Source organism: Rhinichthys klamathensis, unplaced genomic scaffold, assembly GCF_029890125.1.
Source record: "Rhinichthys klamathensis goyatoka isolate OS25496 unplaced genomic scaffold, OSU_Roscu_1.1 h1tg000778l_1, whole genome shotgun sequence".
NCBI lineage: Eukaryota > Metazoa > Chordata > Actinopteri > Cypriniformes > Leuciscidae > Rhinichthys > Rhinichthys klamathensis.
Genome location: NW_026607176.1, coordinates 267,501 through 288,432, shown reverse-complemented (window position 1 = coordinate 288,432; position 20,932 = coordinate 267,501). Strand labels below are relative to the sequence as shown.

At 50.0% G+C, this 20,932-nt stretch overlaps 1 protein-coding gene and 1 long non-coding RNA gene across 2 annotated transcripts in view; both read right to left on the bottom strand.

The window, feature by feature from the left end:
• slc11a2 (solute carrier family 11 member 2) overlaps nucleotides 1-14,333 on the bottom strand; it is a 55,880-nt gene extending 41,547 nt beyond the window's left edge. The window contains exons 1-5 of the mRNA XM_056243108.1: nucleotides 14,284-14,333; nucleotides 11,126-11,238; nucleotides 8,240-8,359; nucleotides 8,002-8,121; nucleotides 6,261-6,367 (exon numbers count right to left, since the gene is read on the bottom strand). Coding sequence (XP_056099083.1) covers nucleotides 6,261-6,367; nucleotides 8,002-8,121; nucleotides 8,240-8,359; nucleotides 11,126-11,238; nucleotides 14,284-14,317 — 494 coding nt within the window. The 5' untranslated portion in view covers nucleotides 14,318-14,333. The remainder of the gene's footprint in view (nucleotides 1-6,260; nucleotides 6,368-8,001; nucleotides 8,122-8,239; nucleotides 8,360-11,125; nucleotides 11,239-14,283) is intronic.
• The window catches only part of LOC130077777 (uncharacterized), a 6,935-nt gene continuing 332 nt past the window's right edge, over nucleotides 14,330-20,932 (bottom strand). The window contains exons 2-3 of the long non-coding RNA XR_008805828.1: nucleotides 19,993-20,120; nucleotides 14,330-14,344 (exon numbers count right to left, since the gene is read on the bottom strand). This is a non-coding gene — a long non-coding RNA (uncharacterized LOC130077777). The remainder of the gene's footprint in view (nucleotides 14,345-19,992; nucleotides 20,121-20,932) is intronic.

Genomic DNA, 20,932 nt, shown 5'->3' with positions numbered 1-20,932 from the left:
CACACTGATCTCCTACACACTGACCTCCCACAGGCTGACCTCCTACAGACTGATCTCCCACAGGCTGATCTCCTACAGACTGACCTCCTACAGGCTGATCTCCTACAGACTGATCTCCTACTCCTACAGACTGATCTCCTACAGACTGACCTCCTACAGACTGACCTCCTACAGACTGACCTCCTACAGACTGACCTCCTACAGACTGACCTCCTACAGACTGACCTCCTACACACTGATCTCCTACAGACTGATCTCCTACAGACTGACCTCCTACAGGCTGACCTCCTACAGGCTGATCTCCTACAGACTGATCTCCTACTCCTACAGACTGATCTCCTACAGACTGACCTCCTACAGACTGACCTCCTACAGACTGACCTCCTACAGACTGACCTCCTACAGACTGACCTCCTACAGACTGATCTCCTACAGACTGACCTCCTACACACTGATCTCCTACAGACTGATCTCCTACAGACTGACCTCCTACAGGCTGACCTCCTACAGGCTGATCTCCTACAGACTGATCTCCTACTCCTACAGACTGATCTCCTACAGACTGACCTCCTACAGACTGACCTCCTACAGACTGACCTCCTACAGACTGACCTCCTACACACTGATCTCCTACAGACTGACCTCCTACAGACTGACCTCCTACAGGCTGATCTCCCACAGACTGATCTCCCACAGACTGACCTCCCACAGACTGATCTCCCACAGACTGATCTCCCACAGGCTGATCTCCCACAGACTGATCTCCCACAGACTGATCTCCTACAGGCTGATCTCCTACAGACTGATCTCCCACAGACTGATCTCCCACAGACTGATCTCCCACAGGCTGATCTCCTACAGGCTGATCTCCTACAGGCTGATCTCCTACAGACTGACCTCCTACAGACTGATCTCCTACAGACTGATCTCCCACAGACTGATCTCCCACAGACTGATCTCCCACAGACTGATCTCCTACAGGCTGATCTCCTACAGGCTGATCTCCTACAGACTAACCTCCTACAGACTGATCTCCTACAGACTGATCTCCTACAGACTGATCTCCTACAGACTGACCTCCTACAGACTGACCTCCTACACACTGATCTCCTACAGACTGACCTCCTACAGACTGATCTCCCACAGACTGATCTCCCACAGACTGACCTCCCACAGACTGATCTCCTACAGACTGATCTCCTACAGACTGATCTCCCACAGGCTGATCTCCTACAGACTGATCTCCCACAGACTGATCTCCCACAGGCTGACCTCCTACAGGCTGATCTCCTACAGACTGACCTCCTACAGACTGATCTCCTACAGACTGATCTCCTACAGACTGACCTCCTACAGACTGATCTCCTACAGACTGACCTCCTACAGACTGATCTCCCACAGACTGATCTCCCACAGACTGATCTCCCACAGACTGATCTCCTACAGGCTGATCTCCTACAGACTGACCTCCTACAGACTGATCTCCTACAGACTGACCTCTTACAGACTGATCTCCTACAGACTGATCTCCTACTCCTACAGACTGACCTCTTACAGACTGATCTCCTACAGACTGATCTCCTACAGACTGATCTCCTACAGACTGATCTCCCACAGGCTGATCTCCTACAGACTGATCTCCTACAGACTGATCTCCCACAGACTGATCTCCCACAGACTGATCTCCTACAGACTGACCTCCTACAGACTGATCTCCTACAGACTGATCTCCTACAGACTGACCTCCTACAGACTGACCTCCTACAGACTGATCTCCCACAGACTGATCTCCCACAGACTGATCTCCTACAGGCTGATCTCCTACAGACTGACCTCCTACAGGCTGATCTCCCACAGGCTGATCTCCTACAGGCTGATCTCTCACAGGCTGATCTCTCACAGGCTGATCTCCTACAGGCTGATCTCTCACAGGCTGATCTCTCACAGGCTGATCTCCCACAGGCTGATCTCCTACAGGCTGATCTCTCACAGGCTGATCTCTCACAGGCTGATCTCCTACAGGCTGATCTCTCACAGGCTGATCTCCCACAGGCTGATCTCCTACAGGCTGATCTCCTACAGGCTGATCTCTCACAGGCTGATCTCCCACAGGCTGATCTCCTACAGGCTGATCTCCTACAGGCTGATCTCCCACAGACTGATCTCCTACAGACTGATCTCCTACAGACTGATCTCCTACAGACTGACCTCCTACAGACTGATCTCCCACAGACTGATCTCCTACAGACTGATCTCCCACAGACTGATCTCCTACAGGCTGATCTCCTACAGACTGACCTCCTACAGACTGATCTCCTACAGACTGATCTCCTACAGACTGACCTCTTACAGACTGATCTCCTACAGACTGATCTCCTACTCCTACAGACTGACCTCTTACAGACTGATCTCCTACAGACTGATCTCCTACAGACTGATCTCCTACAGACTGATCTCCTACAGACTGATCTCCCACAGGCTGATCTCCTACAGACTGATCTCCTACAGACTGATCTCCCACAGACTGATCTCCCACAGACTGATCTCCTACAGACTGACCTCCTACAGACTGACCTCCTACAGACTGACCTCCTACAGACTGATCTCCTACAGACTGATCTCCCACAGACTGATCTCCCACAGACTGACCTCCTACAGGCTGATCTCCTACAGACTGACCTCCTACAGACTGATCTCCTACAGACTGACCTCCTACAGACTGATCTCCTACAGACTGACCTCCTACAGACTGATCTCCCACAGACTGATCTCCCACAGACTGATCTCCCACAGACTGATCTCCCACAGACTGATCTCCTACAGGCTGATCTCCTACAGACTGACCTCCTACAGACTGATCTCCTACAGACTGATCTCCTACAGACTGACCTCTTACAGACTGATCTCCTACAGACTGATCTCCTACTCCTACAGACTGACCTCTTACAGACTGATCTCCTACAGACTGATCTCCTACAGACTGATCTCCTACAGACTGATCTCCCACAGGCTGATCTCCTACAGACTGATCTCCTACAGACTGATCTCCCACAGACTGATCTCCCACAGACTGATCTCCTACAGACTGACCTCCTACAGACTGATCTCCTACAGACTGATCTCCTACAGACTGACCTCCTACAGACTGACCTCCTACAGACTGATCTCCCACAGACTGATCTCCCACAGACTGATCTCCTACAGGCTGATCTCCTACAGACTGACCTCCTACAGGCTGATCTCCCACAGACTGATCTCCTACAGGCTGATCTCTCACAGGCTGATCTCTCACAGGCTGATCTCCTACAGGCTGATCTCCTACAGGCTGATCTCTCACAGGCTGATCTCCCACAGGCTGATCTCCTACAGGCTGATCTCTCACAGGCTGATCTCTCACAGGCTGATCTCCTACAGGCTGATCTCTCACAGGCTGATCTCCCACAGGCTGATCTCCTACAGGCTGATCTCCTACAGGCTGATCTCTCACAGGCTGATCTCCCACAGGCTGATCTCCTACAGGCTGATCTCCTACAGGCTGATCTCCCACAGACTGATCTCCTACAGACTGATCTCCTACAGACTGATCTCCTACAGACTGACCTCCTACAGACTGATCTCCCACAGACTGATCTCCCACAGACTGATCTCCTACAGACTGATCTCCCACAGACTGATCTCCTACAGGCTGATCTCCTACAGACTGACCTCCTACAGACTGATCTCCTACAGACTGATCTCCTACAGACTGACCTCTTACAGACTGATCTCCTACAGACTGATCTCCTACTCCTACAGACTGACCTCTTACAGACTGATCTCCTACAGACTGATCTCCTACAGACTGATCTCCTACAGACTGATCTCCCACAGGCTGATCTCCTACAGACTGATCTCCTACAGACTGATCTCCCACAGACTGATCTCCCACAGACTGATCTCCTACAGACTGATCTCCTACAGACTGACCTCCTACAGACTGATCTCCTACAGACTGATCTCCTACAGACTGACCTCCTACAGACTGACCTCCTACAGACTGATCTCCTACAGACTGATCTCCCACAGACTGATCTCCTACAGGCTGATCTCCTACAGACTAACCTCCTACAGGCTGATCTCCCACAGGCTGATCTCCTACAGGCTGATCTCTCACAGGCTGATCTCTCACAGGCTGATCTCCTACAGGCTGATCTCCTACAGGCTGATCTCTCACAGGCTGATCTCCCACAGGCTGATCTCCTACAGGCTGATCTCTCACAGGCTGATCTCTCACAGGCTGATCTCCTACAGGCTGATCTCTCACAGGCTGATCTCCCACAGGCTGATCTCCTACAGGCTGATCTCCTACAGGCTGATCTCTCACAGGCTGATCTCCCACAGGCTGATCTCCTACAGGCTGATCTCCTACAGGCTGATCTCCCACAGACTGATCTCCTACAGACTGATCTCCTACAGACTGACCTCCTACAGACTGATCTCCTACAGACTGATCTCCTACAGACTGACCTCCTACAGACTGATCTCCTACAGACTGATCTCCCACAGACTGATCTCCTACAGGCTGATCTCCTACAGGCTGATCTCCCACAGGCTGATCTCCTACAGGCTGATCTCTGACAGGCTGATCTCTCACAGGCTGATCTCCTACAGGCTGATCTCCCACAGGCTGATCTCCTACAGGCTGATCTCTGACAGGCTGATCTCTCACAGGCTGATCTCCTACAGGCTGATCTCCTACAGGCTGATCTCTCACAGGCTGATCTCCCACAGGCTGATCTCCCACAGGCTGATCTCCTACAGGCTGATCTCCCACAGGCTGATCTCCTACAGGCTGATCTCTGACAGGCTGATCTCTCACAGGCTGATCTCCTACAGGCTGATCTCCTACAGGCTGATCTCTCACAGGCTGATCTCCCACAGGCTGATCTCCTACAGGCTGATCTCCTACAGACTGACCTCCTACAGGCTGATCTCCCACAGGCTGATCTCCTACAGGCTGATCTCCCACAGGCTGATCTCCTACAGGCTGATCTCTCACAGGCTGATCTCCTACAGGCTGATCTCCTACAGGCTGATCTCTCACAGGCTGATCTCCCACAGGCTGATCTCCTACAGGCTGATCTCCTACAGACTGACCTCCTACAGGCTGATCTCCCACAGGCTGATCTCCTACAGGCTGATCTCTCACAGGCTGATCTCTCACAGGCTGATCTCCTACAGGCTGATCTCTCACAGGCTGATCTCTCACAGGCTGATCTCCTACAGGCTGATCTCCTACAGGCTGATCTCTCACAGGCTGATCTCCTACAGACTGATCTCCTACAGACTGACCTCCTACAGACTGACCTCCTACAGACTGACCTCCTACAGACTGACCTCCTACAGACTGATCTCCTACAGACTGATCTCCCACAGACTGATCTCCTACAGGCTGATCTCCTACAGACTGACCTCCCACAGGCTGATCTCCCACAGGCTGATCTCCTACAGGCTGATCTCTCACAGGCTGATCTCTCACAGGCTGATCTCCCACAGGCTGATCTCCTACAGGCTGATCTCTCACAGGCTGATCTCCCACAGGCTGATCTCCTACAGGCTGATCTCCCACAGGCTGATCTCCTACAGGCTGATCTCTCACAGGCTGATCTCCCACAGGCTGATCTCCTACAGGCTGATCTCTCACAGGCTGATCTCCCACAGGCTGATCTCCTACAGGCTGATCTCCTACAGGCTGATCTCCCACAGACTGATCTCCTACAGACTGACCTCCTACAGACTGATCTCCTACAGACTGACCTCCTACAGACTGATCTCCTACAGACTGATCTCCTACAGACTGATCTCCTTCAGACTGATCTCCTACAGACTGATCTCCTACAGGCTGATCTCTCACAGGCTGATCTCCCACAGGCTGACCTCCTACAGACTGATCTCCTTCAGACTGATCTCCTACAGACTGATCTCCTACAGGCTGATCTCTCACAGGCTGATCTCCCACAGGCTGACCTCCTACAGACTGATCTCCTTCAGACTGACCTCCTACAGACTGATCTCCTACAGGCTGATCTCCCACAGGCTGATCTCCTACAGACTGATCTCCCACAGGCTGATCTCCTACAGGCTGATCTCCTACAGGCTGATCTCCTACAGGCTGACCTCCTACAGGCTGATCTCCCACAGACTGACCTCCTACAGGCTGATCTCCCACAGACTGACCCTACACGCACTTAGAGGAACAGTTTTTGATCATGATAATATACCTGCCGACCGACAGCAGATTGAAGGCGATGGCACAGCCGATGACCTCCTGCATGTCAGAGCCGATGATGGCCAACTCCACCATCAGCCACAGGATGATCCGAGGCACCTGCACAGCACAGGAAACACTTCAGCACAGGAACAGGAAACACTTCAGCACAGGAAACACTTCAGTCTACCGCGGGATGAACGTCCCGTGGGATAAACGCGGGATAAACGTACCATGGGATGAACGTACCGCGGGATGAACATATCGTGGGATAAATGTACCGCGGGATGAACGTACCGTGTGGTAAACGCGGGATGAATGCCACAGGATGAACGTACCACAGGATGAACGTACCACGGGATGAACGTACCGCGGGATGAACGTATAGTGGGATGAACGTATCGTGGGATGAACGTATCGTGGGATGAACGTATCGTGGGATGAACGTACCGCGGGATGAACGTAACGCGGGATAAACGTACCATGCGATGAACGTATCGTGGGATGAACGTATCGTGGGATGAACGTACCGCGGGATGAACGTACCGTGGGATAAACACGGGATAAACGTACCATGGGATAAACGTATCGTGGGATGAACGTACTGCGGGATGAACGTACAGCGGGATGAACGTACCGTGGGATTAACGCGGGATAAACGTACCATGGGATAAACGTACCGCGGTATGTACGTACCACAGGAGGAACGTACCACAGGAGGAACGTACCACAGGATGAACGTACCACGGGATGAACGTATCGTGGGATAAACATACCACAGGATGAACGTACCGTGGGATGAACGTACCGTGGGATAGACGCGGGATAAACGTACCATGGGATAAACGTACCATGGGATGAACGTACCGCGGGATGAACGTACCGCGGGATGAACGTACAACGGGATGAACGTACCACGGGATGAACGTACCACGGGATGAACGTACCACGGGATGAACGTACCACGGGATGAACGTACCACGGGATGAACGTATCGTGGGATAAACATACCACGGGATAAACGCGGGATAAACGTACCATGGGATGAACGTACCACAGGATGAACGTACAACGGGATGAACGTACCACGGGATGAACGTATCGTGGGATAAACATACCACGGGATAAACGCGGGATAAACGTACCATGGGATGAACGTACCACAGGATGAACGTACCACGGGATGAACGTACCACGGGATGAACGTATCGTGGGATAAACATACCACGGGATAAACGCGGGATAAACGTACCATGGGATGAACGTACCACGGGATGAACGTACCGCGGGATGAACGTACCACGGGATGAACGTACCACGGGATGAACGTATCGTGGGATAAACATACCACGGGATAAACGCGGGATAAACGTACCATGGGATGAACGTACCACGGGATGAACGTACCGCGGGATGAACGTACCGCGGGATGAACGTACCGCGGGATGAACGTACCGCGGGATGAACGTACCGCGGGATGAACGTACCGCGGGATGAACGTACCGCGGGATGAACGTACCGCGGGATGAACGTACCACGGGATGAACGTACCACGGGATGAACGTATCGTGGGATAAACGTACCACGGGATAAACGCGGGATAAACGTACCATGGGATGAACGTACCACAGGATGAACGTACCACAGGATGAACGTACCGCGGGATGAACGTACCACGGGATAAACGTCCCGCAGGATTAACATATCGTGGGTTAAACGTACCGCGGGATGAACGTACCACAGGATGAACGTACCGTGGGATAGTGGCGGTTGCAGACCTCGGCGAGATGCATCCCAGTGACGACCCCGAGCCGGGCGGCCAAACGCTGCAGCAGGAGCCCGATGATGGTGGAGCCCAGGAGCACCCAGAGCAGCTGCGGCATACACACACACAAGGTTACACACACACACAGATTAAAACAGGTCACACACACGTCAAAGGTTTCACACACGCGTCACGTAATTAACAAGTGTAGATGAACCCTTACACACCTTAAACCCTGCTTTAGCCCCGGACTGCAGGTCCGACTCGATGTTCCCCGGGTCCAGATAGGCGATGCTCATCAGGAAACCCGGGCCAGTGAAAGCCCACAGTTTCCGAAAGCTGAACATCTACAGAGAGGAAGAGCAGCGAGAGTCAACACAGCGATGCATTAGCTTTCACATTCTTCTCGAGCTGTACACGTCATGTGACTGCAGGGAAACGTGGGCATGACGACACTAGCTTCCTAACACTATTATTTCAGGATATTGCATAAAAAAACACTGGATGGAAATGCTATGATGTACATAAAAAAAAAAATTGTATGCACTTAATTGAGGCGGATCATTTTTTATCCAATAAGCAGACATGCACATAAACTACGATGGAAAGACATTTAATAAATAAATCCCTCAAACCCTCATGTGACTTTGCCTCAGTAGAGGCTGTGATTGGATAACTGGAGTAACCAGTGGACCAATGGCATTGCAGCATCTCAAATGGCCGCAGTCAAAGTGTGTGATCAGAATGATTGGGTTTAATTCCCTCCAGAAGCATCTCACACACACGAGTGTGTTCCAGAACACCAGCATCCGAATGCAAGAGAACATGACAGCGTTTACTGTATTTCGTCTGACGCTCTGAGACACACATTTATGATGGAGGGAAAAACAGCCACATTGAAGAAACTTAGTTTATTACTGATATTTTGAGTCGATTTCACAGGAAGTGAAGATTTTGTTTTCTTGAACACATGGGATGGAAACGATACTTTATTCACAAATGTTATATGCATTATCCAGTTTTTTGCAGAAGTTATTTTCGCAGCTTTGGATGGAAACACAGCTAGCGAGAGTCTGACGGTGTGTATAAGCGTTAGACTTCCTGTGCTCTGCTTTCACTTCTCCACTATCCTGGTCCAGGCCAGAAGGTCAAAGGTCGCTGTTGCTCAAGCCCATGCTGATCGTGTCGGATCCGTATCGCTCTCAAGAACACATGACGAGTGTACAGTTACACTGTTTTCACTACTTCCCTTTTGTCTTTATTTTTCCACTTGAGTCTGTTCCTCTTGTTTGAGCTTGAAGAAATCAAGATTTGTGATGTTTTTAGACTAATTCATGAAGAAGAATGTAATAATTATAAACATCACAATCTGACAAAGCACTGTGTTCTTTCCCATGACCCTTCACACACTCGAGACTGATAATAACAGATCCCTCGCTCTCACGGACCTTCACTGCCACAGGCTGACAATATACTGACATGAAACAGTCTCGGCTTCAGATCCTGTCCATTTCATCAGTAAATTCAGTCAGTAAATGTGTGTTTGTGTGTTTAATGTGTGTGACGGATGAACCGATCATCTCTTCCTCTTTACTACTAGTTACAGCAGCAAATAAACATCAATGAACATCAGAATGAAAGTTGAAAGATACAGAACAACTTCCTGAAATCCATCATGTCTCTTAATCCATCAATCAGTGTTTCAAACGTCAATAAAACAGCTGGAGAACAATAATGTCACGTACCGTCACGTTATCCTCAGAAAAGCCTTTCCGTGACCATAAACTCTAGAGAGGAGCGTTCTCAATGTATGCGATTATGCGAATGTATGCATATTTGATTAAATCCATCAAGAAGTTATTACATCCACCATTTAATGTTTAATTGGAGTTAAAAAGAGGCACCTATTATGCCCCTTTTTACAATATGTAAAATAAGTCTCTGATGTCCCCAGAGTGTGTATGTGAAGTTTTAGCTCAAAATACCCAACAGATAATTTTATATAGCATGTTTAAATTGTCACTTTTCGGGGCTCAGAAAATCAAGCCGTTTTGGTGTGTGTCCCTTTAAATGCAAATGAGCTGCTGCTGCCAGCACAGGGGGCGGAGCTTCACGAGCTCCGCGACCTCACAGAATGATCATATCAAAACAGAAACTCTCAGTAGCGGTGTTCATTTCGACCCGGAGTCGGACAATAATGCCTACAGAGTAAGAGAATATACGCTGTATGTATGGGGACAGAACAGGTATAGTTTAGTTTAATTACGGTTATAACACACATTTATGTTCAAACGCCATGTAAAAGTGAATTTTGCATAATAGGTGCCTTTTAAGTTAAATATGCCTTTTAATGTTTTAATGAGTGTTGATTATTATATCTAAAAAATAAATAGCAACTGAATTTAGCAGGATTTTTGTACTTTACAGCTTTAGTTCAGAGAGATTTTATTCATGAAGAAAAATTGACATTAATGTGTTTGGCAGCAGTATCAAGAGTGACAGAGAACAGAGAAGATGGCGGATAATAATGCTGTCATAGAATTATTTTGTATATGCTTTTGTTTTAAATAAAATATTGTTAAACACCCAAAACGAATAAAGGAATGTTGGCATACTTTAAAAGAATTAAGGCCTTCTAGGGTACATACGGTAAAAGCCATTTTATCTAAAACTACCCGAGACCCGGGTCTCTATTTGGGTCTCGGATTCAGGTCTCGGGTCGGGTCTCAGGTTCGGTCGGGTCTCGGTTTTGGTGGGTCTCAGGTTCGGTCGGGTCTCAGGTTCGGTCGGGTCTCAGGTTCGGTCGGGTCTCAGGTTCGGTCGGGTCTCAGGTTCGGTCGGGTCTCAGGTTCGGGTCTCGAATCGGGTCTCGGTTCGGGTCTCAGGTTCGGTCGGGTCTCGGTTCGGGTGGGTCTCGAATAGGGTCGGGTCTCGGTTCGGGTCTCAGGTTCGGTCGGGTCTCGGTTCGGGTCTCAGGTTCGGTCGGGTCTCGGTTCGGGTCTCGGTTCGGGTGGGTCTCGAATCGGGTCGGGTCTCGGTTCGGGTCTCAGGTTCGGTCGGGTCTCGGTTCGGGTCTCAGGTTCGGTCGGGTCTCGGTGTGGGATCACCTCTACCTTCGCTCGGTCATCCTCCGGGATGGGGACCTTCTCCTCGAAGTATGTGGAGACCGCCTGATCCTGGGGGAGAGGAGACACGGGACTGTAGAGGTCCGGCTCCTGCAGGCTCTCTAAAACACACACACACCAGAGAGAGAGGGATAAACGGGTCAGAACGACTGAACCTTGAGATGTGGCAGAAACTCTCACGCTTCAGTCACATGACCCTCAACACATAAACTCAAGTTAAGACTCAAACATCCTGCAGTTAAAGATCCTCTTGGTTATCCTCACGCATTTATGAGCCAGAGATATGATCACATCTCCTGTAATATAATCTCTCATTTCCTTCCACTGACATAATCAAACCCAAAACTGCCCAGAAAGCAAATAACATTTTAGTGTTGGTGTTAACTCATGACAAGAGACGTACATTATGTAATCAGATTACTTGGTTGATGTAACAATAATGAATATACATTTATACATTATTATACCAGTTCTTTTTAAAGTAATACACGTTACTTTTAGTTAATTTGCCTAAACAATAAAAAGAGTTGTACACTCTAATATAACCCATAATGTTCAGAGATCTTTAGTACAGCAACCATCGCTCTAGGGCTCATGAGATGATAATATTCTAAAAGTATTTTTAAAAGAAAATGAAGGTGTATGTTTTATAGGCATAACTGCGTTAAACACTAGCGAAAAAAACAAAAAACACCTGCAAGGCCTGGAAGAGATAGCAAACATAAAAACATTTCTTCACTTTCCATTAATTAATGTAACTAGTTTCTTTTTTAGGGAGTCACCATTATTATAACGCATAACTTTTAAAAGTACGTTTCCAAATGCTGTGTAGAGCATGGAAACAGCAGAGCAAACCGAGTCACTGAGTTCAGAAGAGAATATGACTCTCCATAAACCTGGAAATCACGAGAGCCACGTTCATCATAAACACGAGGAAACTACCCTGATGACTTACTCTGACTCTCAGACAGCCATTCATAAAACTCACTTACACACACAGCAATAATACATCTACCAGTCACACACTCTTCTCACAGACACTGTACGTCCATCAGGTCATCAGAGAAACAGGCCAGAGTCAGCGTTTTAAAACAGTTTAATCTTCTATAATAACAACATCAGATTAACTGGTCAACACTGGTTTTCCTGTGGTTTAGAATCATTGAGCTGCACTGAAACTCATTCAGGAGACACACGCGCGTGCTGACGGTCACGTGTGTCAGGAGACAGGATGTGATGCGTGTGTCAGGAGGCAGGATGTGATGCGTGTGTCAGGAGGCAGGATGTGATGCGTGTGTCAGGAGACAGGATGTGATGCGTGTGTCAGGAGACAGGATGTGATGCGTGTGTCAGGAGACAGGATGTGATGCGTGTGTCAGGAGACAGGATGCGATGCGTGTGTCAGGAGGCAGGATGTGATGCGTGTGTCAGGAGGCAGGATGTGATGCGTGTGTCAGGAGGCAGGATGTGATGCGTGTGTCAGGAGGCAGGATGTGATGCGTGTGTCAGGAGGCAGGATGTGATGCGTGTGTCAGGAGACAGGATGCGATGCGTGTGTCAGGAGGCAGGATGTGATGCGTGTGTCAGGAGGCAGGATGTGATGCGTGTGTCAGGAGACAGGATGTGATGCGTGTGTCAGGAGGCAGGATGTGATGCGTGTGTCAGGAGGCAGGATGTGATGCGTGTGTCAGGAGATAGGATGCGATGCGTGTGTCAGGAGATAGGATGCGATGCGTGTGTCAGGAGGCAGGATGCGATGCGTGTGTCAGGAGATAGGATGTGATGCGTGTGTCAGGAGACAGGATGTGATGCGTGTGTCAGGAGGCAGGATGCGATGCGTGTGTCAGGAGACAGGATGCGATGCGTGTGTCAGGAGATAGGATGCGATGCGTGTGTCAGGAGACAGGATGTGATGCGTGTGTCAGGAGACAGGATGTGATGCGTGTGTCAGGAGGCAGGATGTGATGCGTGTGTCAGGAGGCAGGATGTGATGCGTGTGTCAGGAGACAGGATGTGATGCGTGTGTCAGGAGACAGGATGTGATGCGTGTGTCAGGAGACAGGATGTGATGCGTGTGTCAGGAGACAGGATGTGATGCGTGTGTCAGGAGGCAGGATGCGATACGTGTGTCAGGAGGCAGGATGCGATGCGTGTGTCAGGAGACAGGATGCGATGCGTGTGTCAGGAGATAGGATGTGATGCGTGTGTCAGGAGACAGGATGTGATGCGTGTGTCAGGAGGCAGGATGTGATGCGTGTGTCAGGAGACAGGATGTGATGCGTGTGTCAGGAGACAGGATGCGATGCGTGTGTCAGGAGGCAGGATGTGATGCGTGTGTCAGGAGCAGGATGTGATGCGTGTGTCAGGAGGCAGGATGTGATGCGTGTGTCAGGAGGCAGGATGTGATGCGTGTGTCAGGAGGCAGGATGTGATGCGTGTGTCAGGAGGCAGGATGTGATGCGTGTGTCAGGAGACAGGATGCGATGCGTGTGTCAGGAGGCAGGATGTGATGCGTGTGTCAGGAGGCAGGATGTGATGCGTGTGTCAGGAGGCAGGATGCGATGCGTGTGTCAGGAGGCAGGATGTGATGCGTGTGTCAGGAGGCAGGATGTGATGCGTGTGTCAGGAGGCAGGATGTGATGCGTGTGTCAGGAGACAGGATGCGATGCGTGTGTCAGGAGGCAGGATGTGATGCGTGTGTCAGGAGGCAGGATGTGATGCGTGTGTCAGGAGGCAGGATGTGATGCGTGTGTCAGGAGACAGGATGCGATGCGTGTGTCAGGAGGCAGGATGTGATGCGTGTGTCAGGAGGCAGGATGTGATGCGTGTGTCAGGAGGCAGGATGTGATGCGTGTGTCAGGAGACAGGATGTGATGCGTGTGTCAGGAGACAGGATGCGATGCGTGTGTCAGGAGGCAGGATGTGATGCGTGTGTCTGGAGACAGGATGCGATGCGTGTGTCAGGAGGCAGGATGTGATGCGTGTGTCAGGAGACAGGATGTGATGCGTGTATCAGGAGGCAGGATGTGATGCGTGTGTCAGGAGACAGGATGTGATGCGTGTGTCAGGAGACAGGATGTGATGCGTGTGTCAGGAGGCAGGATGTGATGCGTGTGTCAGGAGACAGGATGTGATGCGTGTCTCACCTTCCACCACGTCCCCATTCCGCTCAGTCTTCATGAGCTCCAGGAGTGTGTGTGTGTCAGACTGAAGGACAGAAAACACACACGGGTCACACACAGACAACAATTCTACTGCAGGAATGAACTGTATTATAATAATAATAATAATAATAATGAGATGTGTTGCATATGCTGTGGAGGAACCACAAACTGTGCTTCAGTTAAACCACAGATACTGTTCAGCATTCTCCATTAATTCTTAATTATCTAACCAAAAAAATACTTGAGTAGAAGTATGCACATTTAATTGTACTGAAGTATTTAAAAGCAAACACTTTACTTAGTTTTTTTTAATTAAGATAAATAATTTTAAGATTCTAATTTTTTCTTAATTATTGAGAAAAGATGATGTATGAGATACATTTACAAATATTTAAGTCTACATAAAATTGTAAAACTCCAACCGAACTCAAATCAAGCACAGATTCCCAAAAATAACAGTGAAGTATAACAGTATTATTACTCAAATGCTTCACAACCGCTGCGTTAATAACCACTAACATCAAACTTCTGAAATAGAAACAATAATTATTGCATTTGTCATGTATGATGTTTGTGTGTTTTACGGGAAACTCCTGCACAGAATAAAACACACACGAACCCGACAGATCCTTTAAGCCCAAAATCCCACAGGAGAAGCTTTTCCCACCAGGATTATAGCAGTGACTGAAGCTCCCGTGGGAGAACAGGGAACAGGGACCGTCCTGGGACCGTCCTCAGGTGTCCACACGCTCCTGTGGGAGAACTGGGAACGTCCTCAGGTGTCCACACGCTCCTGTGGGAGAACAGGGAACGTCCTCAGGTGTCCACACGCTCCTGTGGGAGAACTAGGAACGTCCTCAGGTGTCCACACGCTCCTGTGGGAGAACAGGGAACAGGGACCGTCCTCAGGTGTCCACACGCTCCTGTGGGAGAACTGGGACCGTCCTCACGTGTCCACACGCTCCTGTGGGAGAACTGGGACCGTCCTCAGGTGTCCACACGCACCTGTGGGAGAACTGGGAACGTCCTCAGGTGTCCACACGCTCCTGTGGGAGAACTGGGACCGTCCTCACGTGTCCACACGCTCCTGTGGGAGAACTGGGACCGTCCTCAGGTGTCCACACGCTCCTGTGGGAGAACTGGGAACGTCCTCAGGTGTCCACACGCTCCTGTGGGAGAACTGGGAACGTCCTCAGGCGTCCACACGCTCCTGTGGGAGAACAGGGAACGTCCTCAGGTGTCCACACGCTCCTGTGGGAGAACTAGGAACGTCCTCAGGCGTCCACACGCTCCTGTGGGAGAACAGGGAACAGGGACCGTCCTCAGGTGTCCACACGCTCCTGTGGGAGAACTGGGACCGTCCTCACGTGTCCACACGCTCCTGTGGGAGAACTGGGACCGTCCTCAGGTGTCCACACACACCTGTGGGAGAACTGGGAACGTCCTCAGGTGTCCACACGCTCCTGTGGGAGAACTGGGACCGTCCTCACGTGTCCACACGCTCCTGTGGGAGAACTGGGACCGTCCTCAGGTGTCCACACGCTCCTGTGGGAGAACTGGGAACGTCCTCAGGTGTCCACACGCTCCTGTGGGAGAACTGGGAACGTCCTCAGGCGTCCACACGCTCCTGTGGGAGAACTGGGAACAGGGACCGTCCTCAGGTGTCCACACGCTCCTGTTGGAGAACTGGGACCGTCCTCAGGCGTCCACACGCTCCTGTGGGAGAACAGGGAACAGGGACCGTCCTCAGCTGACCACACGCTCCTGTGGGAGAACTGGGAACGTCCTCAGGTGTCCACACGCTCCTGTGGGAGAACGGGGACCGTCCTCAGGTGTCCACACGCTCCTGTGGGAGAACTGGGAACGTCCTCAGGTGTCCAAACGCTCCTGTGGGAGAACAGGGAACGTCCTCAGGTGTCCACACGCTCCTGTGGGAGAACTGGGAACGTCCTCAGGTGTCCACACGCTCCTGTGGGAGAACTGGGAACGTCCTCAGGTGTCCACACGCTCCTGTGGGAGAACAGGGAACGTCCTCAGGTGTCCACACGCTCCTGTGGGAGAACAGGGAACGTCCTCAGGTGTCCACACGCTCCTGTGGGAGAACTGGGAGCGTCCTCAGGTGTCCACACGCTCCTGTGGGAGAACTGGGAGCGTCCTCAGGTGCCCACACGCTCCTGTGGGAGAACTGGGAACGTCCTCAGGCGTCCACATGCTCCTGTGGGAGAACAGGGAACAGGGACCGTCCTCAGCAGGTGTCCACACGCTCCTGTGGGAGAACTGGGACCGTTCTCACGTGTCCACACGCTCCTGTGGGAGAACTGGGACCGTCCTCAGGTGTCCACACGCACCTGTGGGAGAACTGGGAACGTCCTCAGGTGTCCACACGCTCCTGTGGGAGAACTGGGACCGTCCTCACGTGTCCACACGCTCCTGTTGGAGAACTGGGACCGTCCTCAGGCGTCCACACGCTCCTGTGGGAGAACAGGGAACAGGGACCGTCCTCAGGTGTCCACACGCTCCTGTGGGAAACTGGGAACGTCCTCAGGTGTCCACACTCTCCTGTGGGAGAACTGGGACCGTCCTCAGGCGTCCACACGCTCCTGTGGGAGAACTGGGAACGTCCTCAGGCGTCCACACGCTCCTGTGGGAGAACTGGGACCGTCCTCAGGTGTCCACACGCTCCTGTGGGAGAACAGGGAACAGGGACCGTCCTCAGGTGTCCACACGCTCCTGTGGGAGAACTGGGACCGTCCTCAGGCGTCCACACGCTCCTGTGGGAGAACAGGGAACAGGGACCGTCCTCAGGTGTCCACACGCTCCTGTGGGAGAACTGGGAACGTCCTCAGGTGTCCACACGCTCCTGTGGGAGAACAGGGAACGTCCTCAGGTGTCCACACGCTCCTGTGGGAGAACTGGGACCGTCCTCAGGTGTCCACACGCTCCTGTGGGAGAACTGGGAACGTTCTCAGGTGTCCACACGCTCCTCTGGGAGAACAGGGAACAGGGACCGTCCTGGGAACGTCCTCAGGTGTCCACACGCTCCTGTGGGAGAACAGGGAACAGGGACCGTCCTGGGAACGTCCTCAGGTGTCCACACGCTCCTGTGGGAGAACTGGGAACGTCCTCAGGTGTCCACACGCTCCTGTGGGAGAACTGGGAACATCCTCAGGTGTCCACACGCTCGTGTGGGAGAACTGGGAACGTCCTCAGGTGTCCACACGCTCCTGTGGGAGAACTGGGAACGTCCTCAGGTTTCCACACGCTTCTGTGGGAGAACTGGGAACGTCCTCAGGCGTCCACACACTCCTGTGGGAGAACTGGGAACGTCCTCAGGTTTCCACACGCTCCTACAGTAACGCTAATAGAGCGTCTGTTTAACGGGATCTGGTCTTTAATAATGTTTCTTCCTGGAACATTTTAGTTGGATGTTTGTGAAACTTTTTAAAAATGTTGCTACTGGGATTTAAAAGTAACGTTCACATGTTTGAAGAATGGAATGTGTCCTTGACGTTCGTTCACATAACCAAGAAAAAAAAACTCTTACAAACTGGACATTTTGAACGTTCAGAGAATATTCAGAAACAATCAGGGCTTGACATTAACACCCGCCAACCCGCCAAATGCGGGTGCATTTCACCCGTGGCGGGTAACACAGTCACTCTCACTAGCCACTTTGGCGTGTTGAAGATTTGTAGTCTTGTCAAAGGACATCTGACATAACAAACGAATTGCAATTTGACACTATGCCACTACCACTCCCATGAGTACCACCTGCACATAGTTTAGTGTTTGCTCATTGGTCCATTCGTGAATCCTCTTGAACGACAACACTGCAAACAAGAAGACACGCGGAGATTAAACTCGCGGACTGTGCGACGAACTGGGCTGTTTTAGTCTGCCCTTAATTATCAACTTAATGTGATGATATAGCGATCTTTTTTTAATAGCAGGAGAATCCAGACCACCGGCGTGTCTCACGCTCTCCTGCAGTGCCGCTGCGCGAGGGTGCGCGCGCCAAACGAACGATCATCACACGCGACTGGTCGCATACACACACACATCAACACAGCGTTCAGTCAGTTCGTGAGTGTGCATGGCCGGTATTAAAGCAAAAATCATCTTCATGATTAAGGGCCACGGTGTAGGCCTAACTACTAGCAGGGCTGCCCTTATGTCACGTCATATCACAACTATCTTTCCAGAGTTAATTCTATGTTTTAATAAAATTAATCATGCCATGAAAGAAAGCAGGAGATGCGCTTGTGGGAATAATCTGGAAAATAAAGACCTGTAGGCCTATACTTGTTTCAGGTGGACATATCTCCAGTTACTCAGAGCTTCATGATGATAATTATTAAGTCAGAGCTCTGAGGAAAAGCTGATGCAAAACAAACAATCCAAAGTCCTATATAGTCCTATATAGCCTATATAAAGTTGTAATCCTGGTGCCTTAATTGTGGATTTTTTCTTTAAAATTATTATTTATTCTTTGCTCGTTGTTTCTAATGCAGATAATTGTTCTACTCTGTATTGCAGTATTTACTGCTGTAAAACAAAAAACAAACAAACAATGCAGCACTTTTATTATATACAATAAGAAGCTATTTTATGTGTGTATCTTAGACAACATGTTATCAAAAAAGGAGCTTAACAACCTTATCAGAGCTAATGATAATATTAGTTCATTTTAGCACGTTTTCAGCCCCATTGTCAATTTTAATCATATAAAACGTACAACAACAAAACTGTGGCTAGTAAAAATGCTGCGTGGCTAGTCATTTTGGAAAACCACTAGCCACATTGGCTAGTCATTTTGGAAAACCACTAGCCACATTGGCTAGTGAGCAAAAAAGTTAATGTCAAGCGCTGGAAACAATGTATTCATAACTTAATTGGAATGTTAGCAAAACATTCTTTAAACATCTTTCAGTTCAGAGGAAACACACACAATTAGACCACACACACACACACACTCACTCAGTGTCAGGAGAGTATATATGTGTGTGTGTGTGTGTGCTGGGTGTGTCTGTGCCGTTGGGTTTATCACAGAACTCTCTCGCTGCTCTTCACAGATTAAACAGTGAGAGAGAGTGAGTGTGTGAGTGTGTGAGTGAGTGAGTGTGTGAGTGAGTGAGTGAGTGAGTGAGTGAGTGAGTGAGTGAGTGAGTGAGTGAGTGAGTGAGTGAGTGAGTGAGTGAGTGAGTGAGTGAGTGAGTGAGTGAGTGAGTGAGTGAGTGAGTGAGTGAGTGAGTGAGTGTGTGAGTGAGTGAGTGAGTGAGTGAGTGAGTGAGTGTGTGAGTGTGTGAGTGAGTGAGTGAGTGAGTGAGTGTGTGAGTGAGTGAGTGAGTGAGTGAGTGTGTGTGTGTGTGAGTGTGTGAGTGTGTGAGTGAGTGAGTGTGTGAGTGTGTGAGTGAGTGAGTGAGTGAGTGAGTGAGTGAGTGAGTGTGTGTGTGAGTGAGTGAGTGAGTGAGTGTGTGAGTGTGTGAGTGAGTGAGTGAGTGAGTGAGTGAGTGAGTGAGTGAGTGAGTGAGTGTGTGAGTGTGTGAGTGAGTGTGTGAGTGTGTGAGTGAGTGAGTGAGTGAGTGAGTGAGTGAGTGAGTGAGTGTGTGAGTGAGTGAGTGAGTGTGTGAGTGAGTGAGTGAGTGAGTGAGTGAGAGTGTGTGTGTGTGTCTGAGTAAACAGTCTACTTACAGCCTAACCCAACAGTAGATCACTGGTCAGATGAAGAACAGCACGGAGCGCCACAGTGAGTGATGTCATTCAGTGAAGTGAAGGATTCTGGGAAATGGAGGAAGCGCTCGTGACCTCGGCTGTGTAATCTGTGAAGAGCAGCGAGAGAGTTCAGTGATAAACCCAACGGCGCACACACACACACACACACACTACACACTCTCACTCTATCTCTCTCTCTCTCTCTCTCAAACACACACACACAGTGTGAGTGAGAGAGTGTGTGTGTGTGACAGAGAGAGTGTGGAACATCATTAAGAGCAAACGCTGTTTCCTTATTAATTATTATTAATAAATCCTCCACAGATTAATGTGTTCATATGTTTCCTATTCTCCAAACACCAGAGCTGCTGATCCCGAGAGGACCTGATTGAGCACAGGAGTGACTGGCCTGATGGGATGGGGATCTTCTCTCACTCACACACACACACACACTCTCTCTCTCACACACACAAACACACTCTCTCTCTCTCTCACACACACTCACTATCTCTTTCTCTCTCACACACACGCGCACTAGACGAACATCTGAATGATCACAGCGCGATGATGAATCAAACAGCAATATCACACACTCATCAGAGTGCAGAAGGACTCCGTGTAGCGACTCAGCAAACACCAGCATCCTCAGCTCTGTGTGTGTGTGTGTGTGTGTGTGTGTAACACATCATGCGCTTCCATAATCCACACATAGATCACGATACACACCTTTCATTAGTAACCACACACTTACAGAAACCCTTTATCTAAAGGCCATGTTGAGTCCTTACACAAACAGCTAACGTTACTGTTACCGGACATGCACTTGTTTTGTTCGGGGTTATGAAAGTATCCAGCATTAACTGTTACAGTACACACGTCACTGGTGCAACTGCGTCGCCACACAACCTTCCTCTAATAA